The sequence below is a fragment of the Balaenoptera physalus genome (genome assembly GCF_965194825.1).
Source record: "Balaenoptera physalus genome assembly, chromosome: 4".
Lineage (NCBI taxonomy): Eukaryota > Metazoa > Chordata > Mammalia > Artiodactyla > Balaenopteridae > Balaenoptera > Balaenoptera physalus.
In genome coordinates, this window is record NC_138891.1 from 6,854,528 (window position 1) to 6,876,437 (window position 21,910).

The window sequence follows — 21,910 nt, forward strand, 5'->3', positions numbered from 1 at the left end:
ACCTAAATTACATTTTCATTCAAATAGATGTGGATTTGGGCTACTCATAATTTACTCGGGTCTCCTTTTATAACACTAAAAATCCAGTCCTATGCACATCCGTGAGAAAAAAACCTATGGGAAAAACTCCTCTCTGCCCAGTTGTCAAGAAGTGGTCAGGCTAAAATTTCACTACTGCTCTTCTAACAGTTAATCATTTCCTCCGTTTTCTCTTCTCTCATTCATTCATCCAGTCAATAACCACATCACTTAGGATCTATTCAGAATGACAAACACATATCAAATAATCACACAATTAAAAATCATGATGAAAGCACCAGTTAGGAAAAGTAAGTACAGAGGGGGTTCCGAAAATTTAGAATGGCAAGGCTGGCCAGGGTTGTAAAGGACATGCAAGGAATCTGAGATTTGCAGGAAGAACTGGGAGTTCGTTTGAAAGTGAGGCAAGGGACTTTCCTGGTGGTCCAGTGGTTAAGACTCCTTGCTTCCACTGCAGGGGGCGCAGGTTCAATTCCTGGTTGGGGAACTAAGATCCCACATGCCGCGCAGTGCGGCCAAAAAGAAAAAGAAAAAAGAAAGTGAGGCGAGAGGAGCTTTTGGTCCTAGTAAACAGTGTGTGCAAAGGCCCTGAGGTAGAAAGGAACCATGCACGCAAGGCCCTGAAACGGGGCCAGAGATAGCAGTGGCCAGGCCACACAGGGTCTTGTGGACCCCTCGTAAAGAGAAATTAAGGGTCCTAAGTAGGGGCAGAGCATGGTCAGATTTACATTTTTAATGATCAGTCTGGCTGTGTCACATGAGCGACCTGTGCCAGGACACAGTTCAAAGAGCTCTACTCTGGATCCTGCAAAACAAGTTTGTTTGTTTCTTTTTTTTTTTTTTTTTTCCCCCCCTTCTCTCCGGGGTGTGGTGCACCTCCCTGGCTGTGAGCTACCTCCCTTCTTTCTCTGTTTCATTTGTGAAGTTTAAAGGCCAGATCTTTTATCAGGTCTGGGACCTGTTTTCTTTCAGTAGCCCCCCCAGTAAAGTACTTCATCTCTTCCCAGAGCCCTCCCCACTCCCTAACCTCTCTATTCTCTCCAACTTGCTAAGTGGCCAGTCAATGACAAAAGGTAGGAGAATCTGTCCTTTGGGGCTTTCTTACATAAAGGGTAGAGACAAGCTGAGAAAGAAATACAGATTCCACTCTCTTGCACCTCCTCACACTCAATCAAGCACAGTTGGAAGAAAAAAAAAAAAAAAAAAAAGCAAATCTGAGATAATGTTAAGATTCCTGGATTCCCCCTCTTGGCCACGCACACCCGCCTCCACCAATCTAGTGGCCGCCGCCAATGGACTTTAGCTCCCGCTGGCCCAACTCCAAGCTTTCATAACTTCTTTCAGTTTCTCCACTACAAGAAGCTTCATCTGACCGCACCCTGCCCCGCTAAGAGTCCTTAGCAGCCACTGACACTTCTTCCAGGAAGCCCTTCCTACCCCACCCACCCTTCGTGCCTCCTGCCCGTGAATGCCCTGCTCTGAGTTCCAACAGCACTCTAAGAAAGCAGGTTCTTCGAACTTCATTGTAGTTGGTTCACCCAACACAGGCATGCAAGTGCATGCACACACACGGTCAGTGGGTCCAGAAGGACAGATTCTGGGTGTCACTGTCCCAGCACCTAGCACAATGCCTGGCATCCGGTTGAGAGCCCCTCTAAATACTTACCGAATGAATGAGCAAATAGAAGCGGACACATTCGGAGTCTCCCAGGGGCAGGAAGAGAGACCTTAAATGAGAGAGGTTTTCCCTTCTTACAGGTTTGGCTGTGAATGTGAACATGAAACACCGAAGTTACAAATTTTAGAAAAGGCGCTACATTTCACTCAAGGAAATTTGAAAGGATCAAAAATATCAAAGCAGGGCACACATGCTCATGGTTTTAGACAGGACCAAAAACTGCAGGAAAAGTTTTCAGACGTTAAGGTGGGAGCAGGGAAAGAAGATGCTCAGGATGGGAACCCAATGAAAAGCCAGAACAGAAACACAGAGCTGACACGGCTCCCACCTGAGCCCACTCTGGCTGCAAAACGCCACGGCAACCGAATAACTGACCCCGTTCTTATCTCTGTACAGTTCTCCCTTCCGCCCACTCCTCTCCCGGTCTTGTGCTCATTCGTCAAATGCCCTTCATAACCAACTCCTACCCCTTCACCTTTCTTAAAAGCACACTCCCCACTGGATCATTTTTGCATTCTGTCTTCAGAAATGCCAACCATGTGGCATTAGTGTTTCACAGTTTCACTTTCTTGGCTGAATTCAAATGGGCTAATCTTATACTGTCCAGGTCTGAACTAGGGTCTTGCTAGTCGGTGGACTAACATCACATCACCTGAGAGTCTGTTAGAAATGCAGTCTCTCAGCCCTATCCCAGACCTCTTGATGCAGAATCAGCATTTACCCAGCTCCCCAGAAGAGTCCTGTGCACACGAAAGTTTGAGAAGCACTGGGCTAGATCCTACGTTCACTCAACAAACATGTATTGAACCAGTGCCGGGTCTACAGTGGGTGTTCAACATGCACAAGAGGATGTGAATGATGTGGAGAAAGGAAGTACAGATATTCCACTGAGGTTGAGAAGCTCCTGTAAATACTAAAATCAGCATCACCGGGGTGCGAGGTTCTAGCAGCATTAATAACCTTACGCCCAAATTCAGACGTGGCCAACTGCATCTGGGCTGTGGGAATCTGGAATCTGGGAACTTGACCCTGTCTGCAGCAGGCGGGAGGAACACAGGGGAGGTGTGTGAGTGTGTGTGTGTGTCTTCCCCGCTTCAGCCACAGGCCGCAGGAGCTGACAAGGCCAAGTCCCCGCCCCCCTCAGCTGTCACCCTGTCAAAACAAAGCCGCTGCTGACAGCGCAGGGCCAGCCTGCCCCGCGGCCTCGGGCAGTGCTCCCACCCCGGGAGCACGGCGCCCACATCTGGATCCGCAGCTAAGGGGCGGCGGGGTGCCCGGAGCTGGGGTGGAGAGGGGATGGCCAGAAACGCGCGTCCTCAAACTGAGCAGTAGCGCCCGCCGCGCTGGGCCGTCACCTTGCCAAATCCTGTTTACACCCCGAGAGGCTGGGGCAGCGTTTCAACTAAACAAGTAAAAATACAGTAATGACTGGGCTGTCACCGCGCGCCGCAGCGCCTCCGCCCCCGGCCGAGGGCGCCCGGAGCTCCAGGATCCTAGCTTGGGGCTGCGCCGCCCACCCCGCGCATTCCGCCCCTTCGAGCTCCCAAAGCGCCGGGAGTCCGGAATCCTATTCCAGCCTCACTCCTTCCACCCAGCTCCGCCCAGAGGGACGCGGGGAGAGGAGGGCGGAGAGGGGGCGCTCAGGTTCCCCAAAAGATGTTACCTTGGCCCCGCTCCACTCCCTGGGAGGCGCCTCCGGCGAGCTCCTACAGAGCAACAAAGCCCCAGGGCAGCCCAGGAGCTCGGATGCGGAGGCAACTCCTTCCAAGGGGGAGGAAGGAAAGGCTCTCGGTCGCGGCGATCCCTCCTTCCCACCCGACAGCACTCTGGTCCGAGAAGCAGCTAATTGGGCGCGGGCGACAGCAGCACTTCCGCGGTGCCGCGGCCCCGGGCGGGAGGCGGGGGCGGGAGGGGGAGGGGGTCCCGCGGGCCCGGCCGCGGCCCCTCGGGCCGGCCGGGCGCCGAGCGCGTACCTTGCAGGCGGAGTACACGCCGAGTTTCTCCAGTTTCTTGGCCCGCGGAGCGGAGCGCAGCTGCGCCTTCTTCACTGCGATCCGGGCCGAGCCGCCGCCTCCCGGCCCCTCGGCCGTGCCCGCCGCCGCCACCGCCGTCGCCGGTCCGCAGGCGCCCGAGCCCCCGGCGGCGGCGGCGGCGGCGCCAGGGGAGCCCTGCGGCGGCGCGGGCGGGGGCGCGGGGGGCGGTGGGGGCAGCGCCCCGAGCCCGGCCCCCGCCCCGCCGCCGCCCGGCCCGGCCCCGCCAGCCTCGGACATGCCGCTCCGGAGCACGGCAGGAGACGCCGAGTGTCAGGCGCCGCCGCCACCGCCGCCGCCGCCGCCAGGGTCTCCCTCTCGGGCTCTGGTCGCCAGGAGCGCGAGACCCTCCCCCCGCGCCCTCCCGCCCCTGCGCCCACCCCCCTCCCCGCCCCCGCCCTCCCCCGCGCGCCACCCGCCCGGCTCGCTCCGGCCGCGGCCCGCGCGCTGACGGTGGCGGCGGCGGCGGCGGCAGCTGCTCCCCCAGGAGGGAGGGGACTAGCGGCTCCGCGGCCGCCGCCGCCACTGCACACGCCCTCCCCCGGCTCTCCTCCCCGGGGCCCCGCTCGGCGCCCGGGCCGCCGACATGGCCCTGGGGTGCGGGCGGCGGGTGCCGGCCTCTCAGTAGGGTTGGGGGCCAGCCCCCTGCCCCCACCCCTCGGCTCTATCCCGCTGTCTGCCGAGCGTGCGCCCCCCACCCCGCGCCTGGCACCCTGCGCTCGCCCGCCAGGGGGCGAGGCCAAGCCCGGGGGGAGGGGGAGGGGGGCAGGGGCCGGAGCCCAGGCACCTGCTGGCCGCCTCCGTCTCGGCAGCCCACCCCGCGCCCCCCAAGCTGACCCGGCGGAGGGAGGGGTCGCGGCAGGAGCGCGGGGGAGACTCCCATCATTTGTTCCTCCGCTCCATTCCACCCTCTCTCGGAACAGAGGCAACTTCCTCCACCCTAGCGGGAGCCAGAGAAAAAAAAAATATTTTTGAAAAGTACCCGTCCATGCTAATCCTTTTCTTTGTTGCCAATTCACCAAACTAAAGGCGTGATGTTTTCCATTTCTCTTTTTAGATACTTTTCCGTCCACCTTCTCTCTTTTAATTGAGAACGCTTTCATCCTATAATCAATTTCTGGATTGCATCTGCCAGAGGAAGGAAAAGACTGTTAATCGATATTTTCTGTAATTTTTGTATGAAAGTGCTGGTTGTTAAAAGAACTGTCGTCCCAAAAGCAGGGTCACAATGAAAACTAAGCGCAGTGGGAAAAGTTTGCTAATAGGTCTCATCTCTGCAGAGTTGGAGTATAACCCCACTTTCTTTTCTATAATGTTCCATAGTTTTCAATTTTGATATCACCAGCATGCATATTAACCATGAAAAAAAAATTAAGCAGCATCCAAAAGAATGTGTTGATTTTGGCCTCAAACTTAAAAAAAGAAAAAAAAAGGAAAAAACTCGACTCAGCGTTTTCAACTTTGTTGAAACTGTTGCAAACTGTCGTTTTCATTGTTGATGACAATGAAGGTGGTGTTTAGTAATTCGGAGACCACGTTTCAGTTTTTTTCATTTGAAATTGTGCACCTTTGGTTGGCCTCTCTAAAGCAGTTTTTGAAAACCTAGCACTGTATCTCAGGACCCTTCATAAGTGCCCTGCTTTTGTAATGTGAGTCATAATTTCTGTATAATATGGGTCATAATGTGCGTATTAATCAACTTCTTTACATACAGTAAAGCTCTTGCCCAGCTCCGGCCAGACCGCCTGCAGAAATGTGCTTTTCCCTGGAAATATTCCCCTTCCCATCCCGTTTTTTTCCAGTTAATTTTCTCTATCCTTTTTCTAGTTTCTCTGTGTTCTTTTGACTTTTAATGCAAAGTGATATGTAAAAATGAACTTTTTTTTTTTAAGTTTGTAGATCCAGACAGTGACATTAAACAGCACAAAAGGAAATAACCTCTCCCAACTTGAGTCCCGTCTCAAGGTCTGAAACTGTAGACTCTCTGGTTCCACCAGGACAGTTACCTGGGGCTTCTTTTCTTAGCTTGATATGCTCCACTTTACTACTGTTACTTGCTTCTGGCTCTACTGAGGTGTTTTGCAGATTTTTATGATTCTTGCCTAAGCTGGATGGGAGTCTTAAAGACTGAGATCCCATGAACAAAGTCCAATATCATGATGTCAGCAGATATTGATAGGGGTTTAGGTTCCACAATGTAGGCATTTGTCAAACTGATGGCCCCCTTGAGATCTGTGCATTTCACTGGATAAAAATATCCCTCATATATTAAAAAATTTTTAAATATTAAAGTCTAGTTGGTGGTGCACCTGCTGAAAGTTTAGGGGTGCAGTGTCCTGATATATGCAGTATGCTTTAAGAAGCATTAAAAAAAAAAAAAGATGGGGTGGGATAGGGAGGGTGGGAGGGAGGGAGATGCAAGAGGGAAGAGATATGGGGACATATGTATATGTATAACTAATTCACTTTGTTATAAAGCAGAAACTAAGACACCATTGTAAAGCAATTATACTCTAATAAAGATGTTAAAAAAAAAAAAGATGGATTGATGCATCTGTGAATGTGCTAATAGGCAGATGAACAGATAGATACAGGATAAAGCAAGTAGAGTGAAATGTGAAATGTTAAGAGTTGAATCTAGGTAGTAGGTATAAGAGTGTTCACGGTGCGGTTTTTAAAATCTTCTATGTTTGAAATTTTCATCATAAAATGTTGGGGGGGGGGGAGCCCAGCTTCAATATTAACTCACCCATCACCCCTTCCTCCCAAGCTGTCCCCAGAATTCAGGAGGCAGGCTATTTCCAGGATGTTCTGAAGCAGAAGAAAACAACCTCATTTCAACCGGCCCTGAAAACCATCACTGTCTGAATGGTGAATGGCTTGTGACATCGACTGAACATTATTTTTCATTATTTCCCTGCTCAGAGCACCCAGATGACATACTGCCTTAGGCTGAAGGCCCACAGTTTCAAGGCCTTATTCAAAGTGTGTTATGAGCACCAGGCAAGGACAGTTCAAGGGCAAAGCATTCAGGAGGCTTGTTGCCTCTGCATAATCAGGCTGCTGTGAGCATTTAGTGAGCTCCTGTGTGCAGTCCTTTCATGAAGTGAGCACCAAGAAAAGAAAAGGCAATGTTTTCATTTACAAAGTATTCACAACTGTGAAAGGATGTCCATCTAAAATGGAAATCTCCTGCATGTGCCCTGAAAAGAACGGAACTTGGAACTTAAGAACTGAGAGACTGATTTGCCCTAAAGGTTGTTATACGGAAGACCCAGATTTACCTCCTGACCAATGAAAAAGCGCCAAGAGTCTCTTCCCGTCCTCAAGCCAATGAACTTACTGCTTAGACTGCAACCAGACTCCCTGTCTTTGCGCTCCCCCACCCCATAAATACAGCCCACCCACACACCAGCACAGTCGCCCTTAGCTTGCTGTGGTTTGCATTTCCTTAAATTGCAATTCCCATGCTATTCCTGAGTAATCTCAATTTCTGGTAGTTCAAGCTTGCCTCAGTTTACCTCTTCATTTAGTTTAACACAACTTGCTGAGGTAAGCAAACCACAATTAGGAAAGAAAAGGCTTGGGGAGTAGGAATTGAGGGAGCAGGTTGACTCCTGGAGGTTAGTTCTGGCTTATTAATACTATAGAATAGTATGCAGCTATCACAAAGAATGACCTTTGTACAAATGTAATAGCACAGGTAGATCTCCAGGAAATGCTGCTGAATGAACCCTGTACAGTATAATATCATCTATATTAAAAGCAAACTCACACTGGCATATAAGTACAATTCTCTATGTGTTCAGTCAATGCATATAAAAAGGCAAAAGCCAGAGAAAGATTTAGTAAGATACGCAGCCGACTCCTAAATGTCGTTGCCTTTACTGGGCTCCCTTGAGAGTAAAACTTTTTTTTCTCATTTTTATATTCCCAGTGCCTCACTCAAAGAAAGTTCTCAATAAATAGTAGTAGTTCTTTCTACCTTCAAACTGGACTCTCTGCTTCCCTTGCTCTACCATGATCCCCCTCTTCGTGGTAGAGTTTTAAAATTGTAAGTGCAGGGACTTCCCTGGTGGCGCAGTGGTTAAGAATCCGCCTGCCACTGCAGGACACAGGGGTTCAATCCCTGGTCTGGGAAGATCCCACATGCCGCGGAGCAACTAAGCCCGTGCGCCACAACTATTGAACCTGTGCTCTAGAGCCCGCAAGCCACGACTACTGAGCCCACGTGGTACAACTACTGAAGCCTGCGTGCCTAGAGCCTGTGCTCTGCAACAAGAGAAGCCACCACAATGAGAAACCCGTGCACCACAACAAAGGGTAGCCCCCACTTGCTGCAACTGGCGAAAACCCACGTGCAGCAACTAAGACCCAATGCAACCAAAAATAAATAAATAAAAATAATATTAAAAAAAAAATTGTAAGTGCAAACCTGATCCTACAACCCCCTGCTTGAAACCCTCCAAGGGCTTCTCATAACATTGAAAATACAATCACAACCCCATAACCTGATTGGCAAGGCCTACCTCTCCAGGCCCTTCTCCCAGTTGTGTGTGGTTTACTCCAGCCTAACTCAGGAAGCTTCTTCCTGCCTCAGGGCCTTTGCATTTGCTGTCTTGCCCGACACCTTCCCCCAGACAGCATGGCTGGCCCTATTCATCTAGTATCCTTTGCCTGGAGACGCCTTCCCATCTAAGAAAGGAAGGATGGAGACCATCTGCTGCTACTCCAACATCTAGTACCTCTTTGCCATATTCCTTCTTACCCACCTCCTATAATACACCAACATCCTGAAGCCCACAGATGGACTGAAATTGTCCCCACTGAGGATGCAGACTCGAAGGACTAGTCTGGACAAGGGGGTATCACAGCCGGTTTAGCCCAGTGTGGCCAATGGCTGGCACCCTTCCCTCCCAGCACAGCCACCTGCTTATTTAGAGACAACAGCTCGATGAGAATATAAAATAAAGAAGGAGGAGACAGATGCCTTAGAAAGTGGCTGTGATCACTGGACATTTATTTTAATAACCTCTAAAATAAAATCTATCTGTCTAAGGAAAAATTACTGGAAAACAATTATGAAATGAATCCTAGGATGGGGAAACATAAAATCTCCGTCCCTGGTTTTCAAGCATCTTTGCAATTAAATCATGATTTCCAGTGTGAGTCTTAACTATGCACCAAATACCATTAGTGCCATTTTATTCATTTTTATTTTTAGTTGTTCTTAATAGCAATCTTCATATCTAATGTGAATAGAGCTAAATGTGTTTGGCTGAGCACTGCCCTTGTAAAGAGAGAGGGTTTTTTCCCTTTTGTTTTCTGTTTATAATTACTAACACATATGACTGTTTTACCAGCCTACCTACCATTTACAATGAAGGTACAAAGTAAGTAAAAGAAATGAAGTCTCCTTCTTCCGAACTCTGGCTAAATGGCTGACTGCTTTTCTAAAGCAATATGTGAGTATCTATCTCTTTGAGCAGCTTGAAAATTATATAAGAAAATCAAATTTCCAAAGAACCAAACTTTGGTATGACCTAGATTTTCTCTAACAGTCTGAATATCATGAATTTTACTAATGTTAGTGCCAGATTATTGTTTAAAATAAACATAAGAGGGAGTCTAATTCCCTAACTCTATAAAAGTGTTCATACACATAATTTCACAAATTAAGAAAAAGATTTTTAGGACAGGTTTTCTAGTTTAGTGTCTCCTTATCAAGGGAAAATCTGTCTCCTCAAGTCCTTAATCTTAAGTCCTGGCTGGCTGACCCTCTGGGTCTAAAAATCAAAGCTCAGAGTGGAGTATTTAAAAATTTATAAAGTAGATGCTAGGGCTTCCCTGGTGGCGCAGGGGTTGAGAATCTGCCTGCCAATACAGGGGACACTGGTTCGAGCCCTGGTCCGGGAAGATCCCACATGCCGCGGGGCAGCTGGGCCCGTGAGCCACAACTACTGAGCCTGCGCGTCTGGAGCCTGTGCTCCGCAACGAGAGGCCACGACAGTGAGAGGCCCGCGCACCGCGATAAAGAGTGGCCCCCGCTTGCCGCAACTAGAGAAAGCCCTCGCACAGAAACTAAGACCCAACAGAGCCAAAAATAAATATAAAAAAATAAAAAATAAAGTAGGTGCTATACAGCAGCAACCACTTTGGGTGAAAACAACAAACAAACAAAAAAAAAGTGTGAAGCATAGTAACATGACATCCTCCCAAAGCACAAAAATGTGTATGTTGTTATAAAATATTTCAAACATATAGAAAAATAAAGGGAGTGATTTAATTTCTGTACATTCACCAACCACATTTTCTTAATGTTTTCATTTGCCGGCGAGATATATATTATTAGTTTAAGAAATCCTCCTTCCTAACTCCCTTTATCTCAGTTTCCCAGTGCCTGCCTCCCCAGAAGTAAACATTCTAAGGCAGGCTGTATCCTTCTTGTTCATGTTTTTCAACATTTACAAAATAAAACCTGTAGTAAGCACACTAATTAAAAAAATTTTTTTTATTTAAGTAGAGTTGAAATACAATGTTGTGTTAGTTTCTGGTGTACAGCACAGTGATTCAGTTGTACATAAATATCTATTGTTTTTCAGATTCTTTTCCATTATAGGTTATTACAAGATACTGATTATAGTTCCCTGTGGTATACAGTAGGCCCTTGTTGTTTATCTATTTTATATATAGTAGTGTAAGGTATATAAGTTAATCCCAAACTCCTAATTTATCTCTCCACCTCCCGTCTCCTTTGGTAACCATAAGTTTGTTTTCTATGTCTGTAAGTCTGTTTCTGTTTTGTAAATAAGTTCATTTGTATCATTTTTTAAGATTCCACATATAAGTGATATATGATATTGGTCCTTCTCTGCCTGACTTACTTCACTTAGTATGATCATCTCTGGGTCCAGCCATGTTGCTACAAATGACATTATTTCATTCTTTTTTTATGGCTGAGTAATATTCCATTGTATATATGTACCACATCTTTATCCATTCATCTGTCGATGGACATTTAGGTTGCTTCCATGTCTTGGCTATTGTGAATAGCGCTGTTAGGAACATTGGAATAAGCATGCTTATATTAATTGTCTAGCTCAATGAATTTTTATATATGCATATACTTGGTCATCCACCATCCAGACTGATATAACAATATATTCCCAACACCCAAGAAGGCTTCTCTTTGCCCCTTTCTAGTTAGTACCCTAAGGCAACCATTATTCTGGCTTCATCATCATAGATTAGTCTTGTCTGTTCTTGAACTTCATGTAAATATGCCCATACAGCATGGGCTCATGTTGTCAGGCTTTTTTTTTCGAATACCATTGTGTTTATGATATCTGTCATGTTGTTCCATGTGCCATATGTCACTTATTTTTATGGTTGTGTAGTATTCTATTATATGACTATCACAGGTTGTTTATTCATTCTCTTGTTGATGGGCATTTCCAGTTTTTTACTACTATGAATAAAGTTGCTATGAATATTCTTATAATGCCTTTTCGTTGTCGTATATGCTTATTTCTCCAGGGTATATACCTAGGGGGGACAGTTGCTAGATCATAGGGAAAGTGTATGTCAAGCTTTAATAGGTCCTGTCCCTCCTAAAATGATTGTACCAATTTATACTCCTGCCCACAGTGTGTGAGGCTGACAGCGCCGCCCTCCTCATAAAGCTTTGGTACCGTCGATCTCTTTAATTTTCACCATTTTGGTGGTTGTCGAGTAGTATATTTCTTTGTGGTTTTCATTAGCATTTACAACATGCATAATAACATTGAGCACATTTTCATTTGCGTCTTGGCATCTAGGATGTCCATCTTTTGTGAAATAAATGTCTGTGCTAGTCTTTTACCCATTTTTTATAGTTTTGTGGCAGATTTTTAATGTACAGTCTGGATTGGAATCCTTCGATGGATATATATGTTGCAAATCTCTTAGTCTGTGACTTGCTCTTTCACTCTTTTGAGTGTCCTTTGATGATCAGAAGCTTTTACTTTTATGGGTTTGATTTGTCGGTATTTTATTTTATGTTTAGTGCTTCCATGTGTCCCATTTAAAAACTCTTTGCCTAGCCCGTGTTTGTAAAGGTACTCTCCTATGCGTTCTTTGAGTTTTATTGACCTTATCTCTCACATGTACATCTCTTTTGCAACTCAGTCAATTACTGAGTATAGTGTGAGGTGGCAGTGGTCATGGTCACCATCTTATTAAACTTTCTCTTTGTATTTTATTTCTAAACTATCGTGTGAAATGTATGGAGCATAAGGATTGCCTTAGAGCATGGCCTTCTAGCTCAGTCTTTACTGAGAGTTCCCTGTAATATTGCCTTTTAAGAATAGTCTTAGAGGGAAGAGATATGGGAACATATTGTATGTGTATAACTGATTCACTTTGTTATAAAGCAGAAGCTAACACACCATTGTAAGGCAATTATACTTCAATAAAGATGTTTAAAAAAAAAAAAAAAAGAATAGTCTTGATACTCCCATTAAAGACTGCAGGCTCTTTAATTCGTTTTTAAAGCAGGACCACCCTTGGCCTCAGGCAAAAGGAGCCCCTACACTGGGGTCCACAGTTTAAAGAATCGCTCGTGTCATAAACGCTCAAAGTCAAAGTGGAGGCGGGGGCATCTCTGTCACTTGTCACCTGGTAGGAGCTTCAGACGGGGCAACCCCATAAACCTAGACTTCACCCTTCTACCCAGCAAGATCAAGCCCTTGCCTGAGACGCACTCCCTCGCATCTGTTGTCCTTGAGCCTGGAAACAGAAGGCGCCTGCATCGGAATACTGAGAAGTTTTGCATGTGAAAGAGGCACAGTTTTGGAGTGCAGGAAGGATTTGAGTGGCAGGAATGCTTAGGTAAGAGAAAAGACAAATTAATTAACTTGTCAAATCCTCCTTCGAAGCATGAATGCAAAAGATTCTTGCATAACAAAGTATTCTTTCCCAGAGTACCAAGCAGCCGTTTTCTTTCTTCCCTTTGTGTTCCAGTTCACGGTTCTGAGGCGCCTCATCAACTAGCGCCACATTCACTAACGCTGCCCAGTGTCTGAGGAACATCTTGTAATGTTAAGGAATTCATTTTACCCTTAAATGTATATGTCTATAGATCTAAACGTTATCTCCGGGAAGCACGAAATAGACTTTTTCATTGGCAAATAGATGAACATTGCATGCAAAGGGTGTGAACAGTTTTATGCAATTATTTAGGAAGACGTCATTGAATTTTCTAAAAAGCTAATAAAACATTCAGCGTATTTTAATATCTTTGACTCAAAATTTGATAGTGATTAACTATAACTTCATTTTGACTTTTAGTTTTGAAAGGGCGCTTTGACTGGCAGAAGAAAGAGCATTTTTTGAAACGTAAAAAATAATTTGAATTTTTAAATGTTTTTACATTCATGTCATTCACCTTTTTTTGGATGAACATACATTTACATTTTGTACACTTTAAATACGATTACATTTTGACCGGGTAGTTATGTATAATTTTGAATTAAAAAAATAAAGAAAAAGAAGAAAAAAAAGTCCATGAGAAAAAAGTGCTTAGAATATCGTCTGGCAAATAATGGGTATTCCATAAATATTAGGGATCCCTTTCTGCCACCCACCCTTTTCCTCTCTTGGTTTTAACTTGATATCAGATTAAACATCCTTTCCCTCCCTCTTTTTCCCACTCTCCACCCTCCAAATACAAACATACATATCCTGTTTGGAATGTGGTTGCCTTATGGAAACAAGTCTAAAATTTGGAAGAAAACAGAGCCAGCAGAATTGACAGGAGACATTAGGGGAATCTAGCTGAGGCCAAATTAAAAGCTCAGTTGTTAAAGATACCTAATTCTTTTTGCAGAATTCTGACCTACCGCATATGTCAGGCACTTCTCAGCCTAGTGAGAAGTTTTGGGCATCTCAGAAATGTGGGTCTGACCAAAGGGAATTTAACCGATTCTTGTAATCATTTGACTTACAGGTTGGGCTGCCAGCCCTCAGCAAACCAAATGAAAGCTTCAGGAAGTTAACACTGCTGGCCCCATCCTCACAGCTTTAGACACACACCTGGAACGTTTTAACAGCTGGAATCCAATTTCTGAGTTGATCTAGGAGAAAATCAAATTTGTTGTAGCACTCAACAATAATAAAAGAAGAATAACTAACAGTTTGGGGGTACTTACTACATGGTAAACACTGCGGTAATCCCTTTCTGCAAAATATTCCCTCTAATCCTTACCAGGACGTGAGGGCTATTATCTCCATCGTAGAGATGAGGAACTTGGGGCTCAGAGAAGTTAAATAACTTATACCAGACTCTCTCCTGATTTTAACCCCTTCAACTTACAGCTGATGACAATGGTGGCTACTGTTTTTTTGTTTGCTTGTTTTTGTTTTTTTAAATTTTTATTGGAGTATAGTCGATTTACAATGTTGTGTTAGTTTCAGGTGTACAGTAAATTGAATCAGTTATACGTACATATGTGTGTGTGTGTATATATATATATATATCCACTCTTTCTTTAGATTCTTTTCCCATATAGGCCATTACAGAGTATTGAGTAGAGTTCCCTGTGCTATACAGTAGGTCCTTATTAGTTATCTATTTTATATATAGTAGTGTGTATATGTCAATCCAATCTCCCAATTTATCCCTCCTCCCCCTTACCCCCTGGTAACCGTAAGTTTGTTTTCTACATCTGTGACTTTCTGTTTTGTAAATAAGTTCATTTGTACCCTTTTTTAAGATTCCACATATAAGCGATATCATATATTTGTCTTTGTCTGACTTACTTCACTCAGTATGACAATCTCTAGGTTCATCCATGTTGCTGCATGTGGCATTATTTCATCCTTTTTTATGGCTGAGTAATATTCCAGTGTATATATGTACCACATCTTTGTCCATTCCTCTGTCAATGGACATGTAGGTTGCTTCCATGTCTTGGCTATTGTAAATAGTGCTGCAGTGAACATGGGGTGCATGTATCTTTTCAAATTATGGCTTTCTCCAGGTATATGCCTAGGAGTGGGATTCCTGGGTCATATGGTAGCTCTATTTTTAGTTTGTTAAAGAACCTCTATACTATTCTCCATAGAGGTTGTACCAATTTACATTCCCACCAACAGTGTGGGAGGGTTCCTTGATGTTGGCTACTGTTTACTGAGAGCTGACTAAGGGCCTGAACATGTGTTATAACAAATTTCATCTTTGTAAAAACTCTGATGGGAAGCATTTAGGAGTCCCAGCTACAGATAAAGAACATTCAGCTGCAGCACCTGGAATTATGTGGAATACAGACGATAATAATAATAGGTGCAGAGTCTCTTCCCCATCTCCTCTTTTCTGTGCAGAGGAGGCTATTTTTCATTCTAGGGCCGTACTAGCCAATATAGCTTTCTGTGATAATGAAAATGTTTTACTTCGGCACTGTCCAATATGGTAGCTACTGACCACATGTGGCCATTGAGCATGTAAAACGTGGCCAATGACACTGATGAACTAACATTTTAATTTTCTTTTAACTAGTTAACCTTAAATAGCACACGTGGCTAGTGGCTACCATTTTGGACAGCACAGCTGTAGAGGGTAAAACTGCTTGGTGGCCAAGTTCCCAGCAGAGTCTAAGAGTTTCTCACACTCCACTCTTCTTTCTCTTAGCTCTGCTGTTGGTCAGCTTCTGGGGCAGGATCCTCAGACTAAGGCACTGCTAAGAACTGAGAACTGAGGGAAAAGGATCAGGATCTTTCTTATTCCCTTTATTCAAAACTAAATATTTATAGGGAATTCCCTGGCGGTCCAGTGGTTAGGACTCTGGGCTTTTCACTGCTGAGGGCATGGGTTCAATCCCTGGTCGGGGAACTAAGATCCTGCAAACTGTGCGGGCACAGCCAAAAAAAAAAAAAAAAAAAAACCTAAATATTTAAGTGCGCAAACACTTATTTCACGTGTTCATTTATTTATCTGACACATATTTATGGAACTCTTCCCACATGGCAGGTATATCTGCTTATTATAAATCTATGCATTGGCCCCCGGGTTAAAACGGCAAGCAAGGCAGGACTGGAGAGACAGACGTTAATTAAATCATCACACAAATGCATCATTAGAAACTCAAATAAAGGGAAAGTATCAGGAGTTGTGAAGGCGTTTAAGGACGGAGGATTCACGTGAGGCAATGGGAAACACTTTAATTTTTTTTTTTTTTTTTTGGCCGCGTTGGGTCTTCGTTGCTGCGCACGGGCCTTTCTCTAGTTGAGGAGAACAGGGGCTACTCTTCATTGCGGTGCGTGGGCTTCTCATTGCGGTGGCTTGTTTTGCTGCGGAGCACTGCCGCTAGGCATGCGGGCTTCAGTAGTTGTGGCTCATGGGCTTCAGTAGTTGTGGCACACGGGCTCAGTAGTTGTGGTTCACGGGCTCTAGAGTGCCGGCTCAGTAGTTGTGGCGCACGGGCTTAGTTGCTCCACGGCATGTGGGATCTTCCCTGACCCCGGCTCGAACCCCTGTCCCCTGCATTGGCAGGAAGATTCTTAACCACTGCGCCACCAGGGAAGCCCGGGGAAACACTTTTCTGACGGTGCTCAAGTACAGCTTGTGAAAGTGATGTTTTAGCTGAGGAACTAAGAATGAGTTAGAATTAACTGTGTGACAAGGAAGGAAAAGCATTCAGAGTGGAGGGAATAGCATGTACAGGCCTGAGGTGTGCAGAGTGTGCACATGATTGAGGAACGTTAAAGAAAGGGTCAGTGGGGGAATTCCCTGGAAATCCAGTGGTTAGGACTCTGCACTTTCACTGCCGAGATCCTGGGTTCAATCCCTGGTCAGGGGAACTAAGATCCCACGAGCTGCGTGCGGTGTGGCAAAAAAAAAAGAAAGAGAAAGAAAGGGACAGTGGGAAGAGACAGGCTGGGGCTTTCTACACAGCTTCATCTGCCATATCAGGGCTTTTCACCTTTATCCTAAAAACAGTGGCTGGCTACTGAAAAGATTTAAGCAGAGGAGTGACCTGATTAGAAAATAAACTTAAAAAACAAAACCAAACACACAAAAACCTTGGCTTTTCACAAGGGCGTCATTGTTCCCTGTTCCTTCCTTCCCTCTCCAGCAGGCAGGCAGGTGACTTCCCCAGACACAGGGCTGCAGCTGGCTCAGGACAGACTAGAAGAGCTTGGTCCTGGGCCCAGCGGATGAATGGAGCTGAGCTGTGTCTTTTCCTCTCATGCTCTGTGTGTTCTGTGTGTTTCTGCCATTGAATAAATACTGGGTATTTATAAAAACTGTCAGCAAGCCACCCACTCCCTTTTCTCTGCCTCAGGCCCAGGAGCCCTCAAACAGTAACAGGCTGTACCAGAATCTCTGTGATATCCAGAGATCCAGCTCCTAAAGGACAGCTAAATATAACTCTCTTCCACACAGGCTGGTGACCGTCGTCCCCACTTTTATGATCCTAGCTGTGGAACATCCAGGAAACTTGAACTTGACGGGTGGTTTACACCAAACCAGGGCAGAGGGGTGTCATTGGGGAGGTGGGGTGACTTTCAGTATTTTCTTTTCTGGCCACCTTTCCATTGAGCCACAGGTCATGGATTGGCCTTCAGAGGGGAGAGTGACAAGTGAAAGAATTTATTCCAGTGAAAGAAAGGCAAGAAGAGCGAAAAGGAGAGGAAAGACTTGTGAGTGTATTTGAACTTCAAAATAATGAGACTCCAACTTCCTTCACAAAATGCAACTCTTACGGTCCTCTTCTTCCAAAATGAATTGATTTTACCTCCTTCCCTGGCATTGTAGAAAAGTCACCTGTTTTGCTGGTTAACACACTTGACCTTGATTCCTAGCTCTGCCGTTTACTTGGAGCAAGGTAACTCACCACCCAGAGCTTCAGGGTCCTTGTCTGTAAAATGGGTTAACGGTGCTAGTTTGCAGGGTTGTGTGGCTGTGAGACAATGTGGATGGAATGCTTAGAAATAAGCAGGGACTTCCCTGGCGGTCCAGGGACTCCACTCTTCCAATGCCGGGGATGTGGGTTCGATCCCTGGTCCTGGAACTGAGATTCTGCAAGCTGTGCGGCACAGCCAAAAAAACAAGAAAAAGAAAAAGAAAAAGAAATAAGCACCGGCTTTGTTATCACCCAGTAATGCATCTGTGTGTCTCTCTTCCCCATGACACTGAGCTCCTCAAGTGCAGAGAACTCTCATTGGCCTTTATATCTACTACCTACTCCTGCAAGTGCTCAAGATATAAAATGAATGGTTGATGTAGGTATCTAATAGCGAAGGAATTCCTCTCTTCCTGCCCAAGATGGTCAATCTTCTAATCTCCTACGCCCTTGACTGTTTATTTGGACACAAATTGGGAAAATAAAATTAGTGGATACACTTCCAGAAAGATATTTTCCTACAATGTTTCTACTTACACATACACATACATATTTTAAATTAAATAACTTTATTTTTAAAGCAGTTTTAGGGTTACAGAAAAATCGAGCAGAAAGTACAGAGATTTCCCACATGCCCCGTCACTCCCTTCCCTCTACTGTATTAACCTCTGGCAATAGTGTGGTACATTTGTTACAACTAATGAGCCAGCAATGATACGTTGTTATTGACAAAGTCCATAGTTTACATTAAAGTTCACTCTTTGTGTTGTACATTCTATGAGTTTTGACAAATGTATAATGGCATGTAGCCACCATTACAGTTTCATACAGAATAGTTTTGCTGCTCTAAAAAGCTCCTGTGCCCACCCATTTATCCCTCCCACCCCCCAACCCCTAGAAACCACTGATCCTTTTACTATCTCCGTAGTTTTGTCTTTTCCAGAAGTTGTGTAGCCGGAATCATACAATATGTTGCCCTTTCGGATTGGCATCTTTTACCTAGTAACATGCATTTAAGATTTATCCATGGATGCAATGTTGGGAGGCCCACACGGCAAGAAGGTTGAGGGCAGCCTCTGGAAACTGAGGGCTACCTCCAGTGAACAGTCAGCAAGAAGCCAGGGTCCTCCGTCTTGGAAATGCAAGGAAATGAACTCCGCTATTGACCTGAGTGAACTTGTGAGTGTATCCTGCCCTAGCTGAGCCTCCTAATGAGGACCTAGCCCTGACCAATATCTGATGGCAGCCTTACAGAAGACCCACCCAAGCTGCGCTGCACAGAAGTCATGAGGTAATAAATATATGTTGATTTAAGTTACTAAGTCGTGGTAGGTCACTATGCAGCAATAGATAACTAATATACTCTTGTTGAGAGATATTTGGGTTGTTTCCAGTTTTTCCTGACTATCAACTATGCTAATATAACTGCTCTGATGCATGTCTCCTGGTGCATACCCACAATTGTTTCTATAGAGCAAATTACTCGAAATGGACTTACAGGCATAAGGCATTGGGCAAGACAGAGGGTGGCAAACTTTTTCTGGGAAGGACCAGGTAGTAACTGTTTTAAGCTCTGAAGGCCCTGTAGTCTCTGTTGCAGCTATTCAATTATGAAATCATATTACGAAAGTGCCAAAGACAATCCCTGTGAGAATGAGCGTGGCTGTGTTTTAATATTTCATTTGTGAACACTGATACGTGAATTTTGAATAATTTTCACATGCTACAAAATATTGTATTTCTGGTTTGTTTCAACCAATTAAAAATGTAAAAACCATTCTTAGCTTGCAGGCTACATAAAAACAGGTAGAGGCCAGATGGGCCCACAGGCCATAGTTTGCAGATCCTTGGGATTTTTCAGCTTACCGGGTAGGGCAACGCTGTTTTCTGGAGTGATGGTCCTGATTTTCCCTCCCATCAGTAGTGTATTGTTTAGGAGTTCTTATGGCTCCACATCCTCGCCCATATTTGTGACATCTATGCAATACTGAGTTTTCCAATCCAAAACATAGATGAGTCTTTGCCTTTGTTCATATTTTCTTTTATGTTCTTGGTAGTGTTTTACAGTTTTTTCATTTGAATTTTTCCCTCATACTTTTTTTGAGTTTATTTCTTTTTTTTTTTTAAACGTTATTTTTGGGTTTTTTTTGGCTGTGTTGGGTCTTCATTCTGCGTGCGGGCTTTCTCTAGTCGCGGTGAGCGGGGGCTACTCTTCATTGCGGTGAGCGTGCTTCTCATTGCGGTGGCGTCTCGTTGCGGAGCATGGGCTCTAGGCACGCAGGCTTCAGTAGCTATGGCTCACAGGCTCAGTAGTTGTGGCACACGGGCTTAGTTACTCCGCGGCATGTGGGATCTTCCCGGACCAGGGATTGAACCCGTGTCTCCTGTATTGGCAGGCTGATTCTTAACCACTACACAGCCAGGGAAGTCCCGGGTTTATTTCTAATTAAATTATTTTCTTGTTGTAATATCTAGTGGGTTCTCTTTTCTCTTGTATTTCAAATTATTTTTTGTACATTAATTATGTAATCCTCCACCTTAGAAGGTTGCTTTGTTTTTTCTTTATATTTGGGCAAACTTAGTAGAAGTTGTCATTTTAGTGGACACATGATGTTCTCAAGAATATTAAAGGCTTGGGACATCCCTGGTGGTCCAGTGGTTAAGAATCCACCTTCCAATGCAGGGGATGTGGGTTCAATCCCTGGTCTGGGAAGATCCCACATGCTGCAGGGCAACTAAGCCCACACAACTAGAGTTGAGGCCCGCGTGCCACAACGAAGAGCCTGAATGCCGCAACTAAGCTCTGATGCAGCCAAAGATAAATTAAAAAAAAAAAAAAAAAAAGACTATTAAAGTCTTAAGACTCTGAAATAGCTTTGCATCGTTTCCTGCCCACGCTTTTAAGTTGCTTTTGAAACATGTATATGTACATATTACATATGTGTGTGTGTGTGTGTGTGTGTGTAAAGGTGACATGGAGCTAGGGTGGTGAGGATAGATATAGACATAAGCAGGGCCGAAAGTGAGCAGAAAGAAACAAATAGGTGAAAGTGGATCATGGGGAGAGAATTTAATGGAAATGTTTATGCAAAGACGGTTGTGGAACGTGGGGAGACTAAATAATGTTACTAAGTTAATATTAATGATAATAACAATTACGTATTGAGCATCTATGCTGTACACTGTGCTCAGTGTTTGACAGACATCGCTCATTTCACATCAACCAGCAAGGTTCCTAATATTATCTCTATTTCACCACTGACAAAATTGGGGTCCCAAATGGCTAGATAACCTAAGAGCACCAACAAGCCAGCAGCAAGCTGGGATTCGAGTCCAGCCGGCGTGCTCCTAAGCCTTTGCTACTTCCATTCTGCCGTGTTGACTTTCCGTGGGTCGGACATCCCTCAAGCAGCAGCACCACATGAAGAGGCCTGGACCGCTGTGTTCGTGTTCATTGTAATGTTATTATAGCAAACAAAACAGAACAAAAGCAACCACTTCCATCATTACAGGTAAATGGTTCAATAATCTATGTTACATGTTTACACTTACTGTAGAATATAATACAGTGGTTAAAAAGAATGGGGTAGGGGGAATTCCTTGGCGGTCCAGTGGTTAGGGCTCAGCACTCTCACTGCCGAGGACCAGGGTTTGATCCCTGGTCGGGGAACTAAGATCCCACAAGCCATGCAGCATGGAAAAAAAAAAAAAAATGGGGTAGGTTGATAGGTACTGACTATCAACCTAAAAAATCATCACCCCATACTAGACACCATACTAGTAAGTGATGGGAAACATTTACAGAGTAATATTATGATTATGCTGCCATGTTATTTTTTAAGATACAGAAAACAAAACTTAATGGAGTCTACAAGTGTATTCCTGTATAAAAATTCATCAAGCTGTACATTTAGAATTTCTGCAACTGACTGTAAGCAAATTTAACCTGAATTTCAAATTAGACTGTGTCTATGTTTTCATGCACATACATATGAAAATACATAGAAACCGGTCTGGAACAATTTACACCCAATTTTTGGCAGTGGTAACTTTGCGGAAAGGAAGATCTCTTCTTTTCCTCTACATACTTCTGTATTGTTTGAATATTTTAAAAAGGTGTCATGGGGTGTCTAATAAACAAATAGAAGTACATGTTTTTGTCAATAAAAGAAATAACGTAAGATAATTAATCAATTAATAGACAAAATTAACAGACAGCAAATACACTTTGGAAGAAAAGAAGCTACTTAGAATCCACGTAGAGATAGACCCAACTGCTCCCT

General features: G+C 44.6%; 2 protein-coding genes across 3 annotated transcripts in view; one reads left to right on the plus strand and one right to left on the minus strand.

Moving 5' to 3' along the window:
- The window catches only part of KAT2B (lysine acetyltransferase 2B), a 103,324-nt gene extending 99,237 nt beyond the window's left edge, over positions 1-4,087 (minus strand). The window contains exon 1 of one of the 2 annotated variants that reach the window (XM_082460747.1): positions 3,691-4,086. In XM_082460747.1, the coding sequence (XP_082316873.1) occupies positions 3,691-3,987 (297 nt within the window). In that variant the 5' untranslated portion in view covers positions 3,988-4,086. Of the gene's footprint in view, positions 1-3,690 lie in introns of both variants that reach the window. The other variant, XM_082460748.1, reaches the window with a different exon arrangement.
- PP2D1 (protein phosphatase 2C like domain containing 1) overlaps positions 3,986-21,910 on the plus strand; it is a gene marked incomplete at its 5' end in the record, with an annotated part of 39,990 nt that continues 22,065 nt past the window's right edge. Inside the window, one exon of the mRNA XM_082459463.1 lies at positions 3,986-4,087. Coding sequence (XP_082315589.1) covers positions 3,986-4,087 — 102 coding nt within the window. The remainder of the gene's footprint in view (positions 4,088-21,910) is intronic.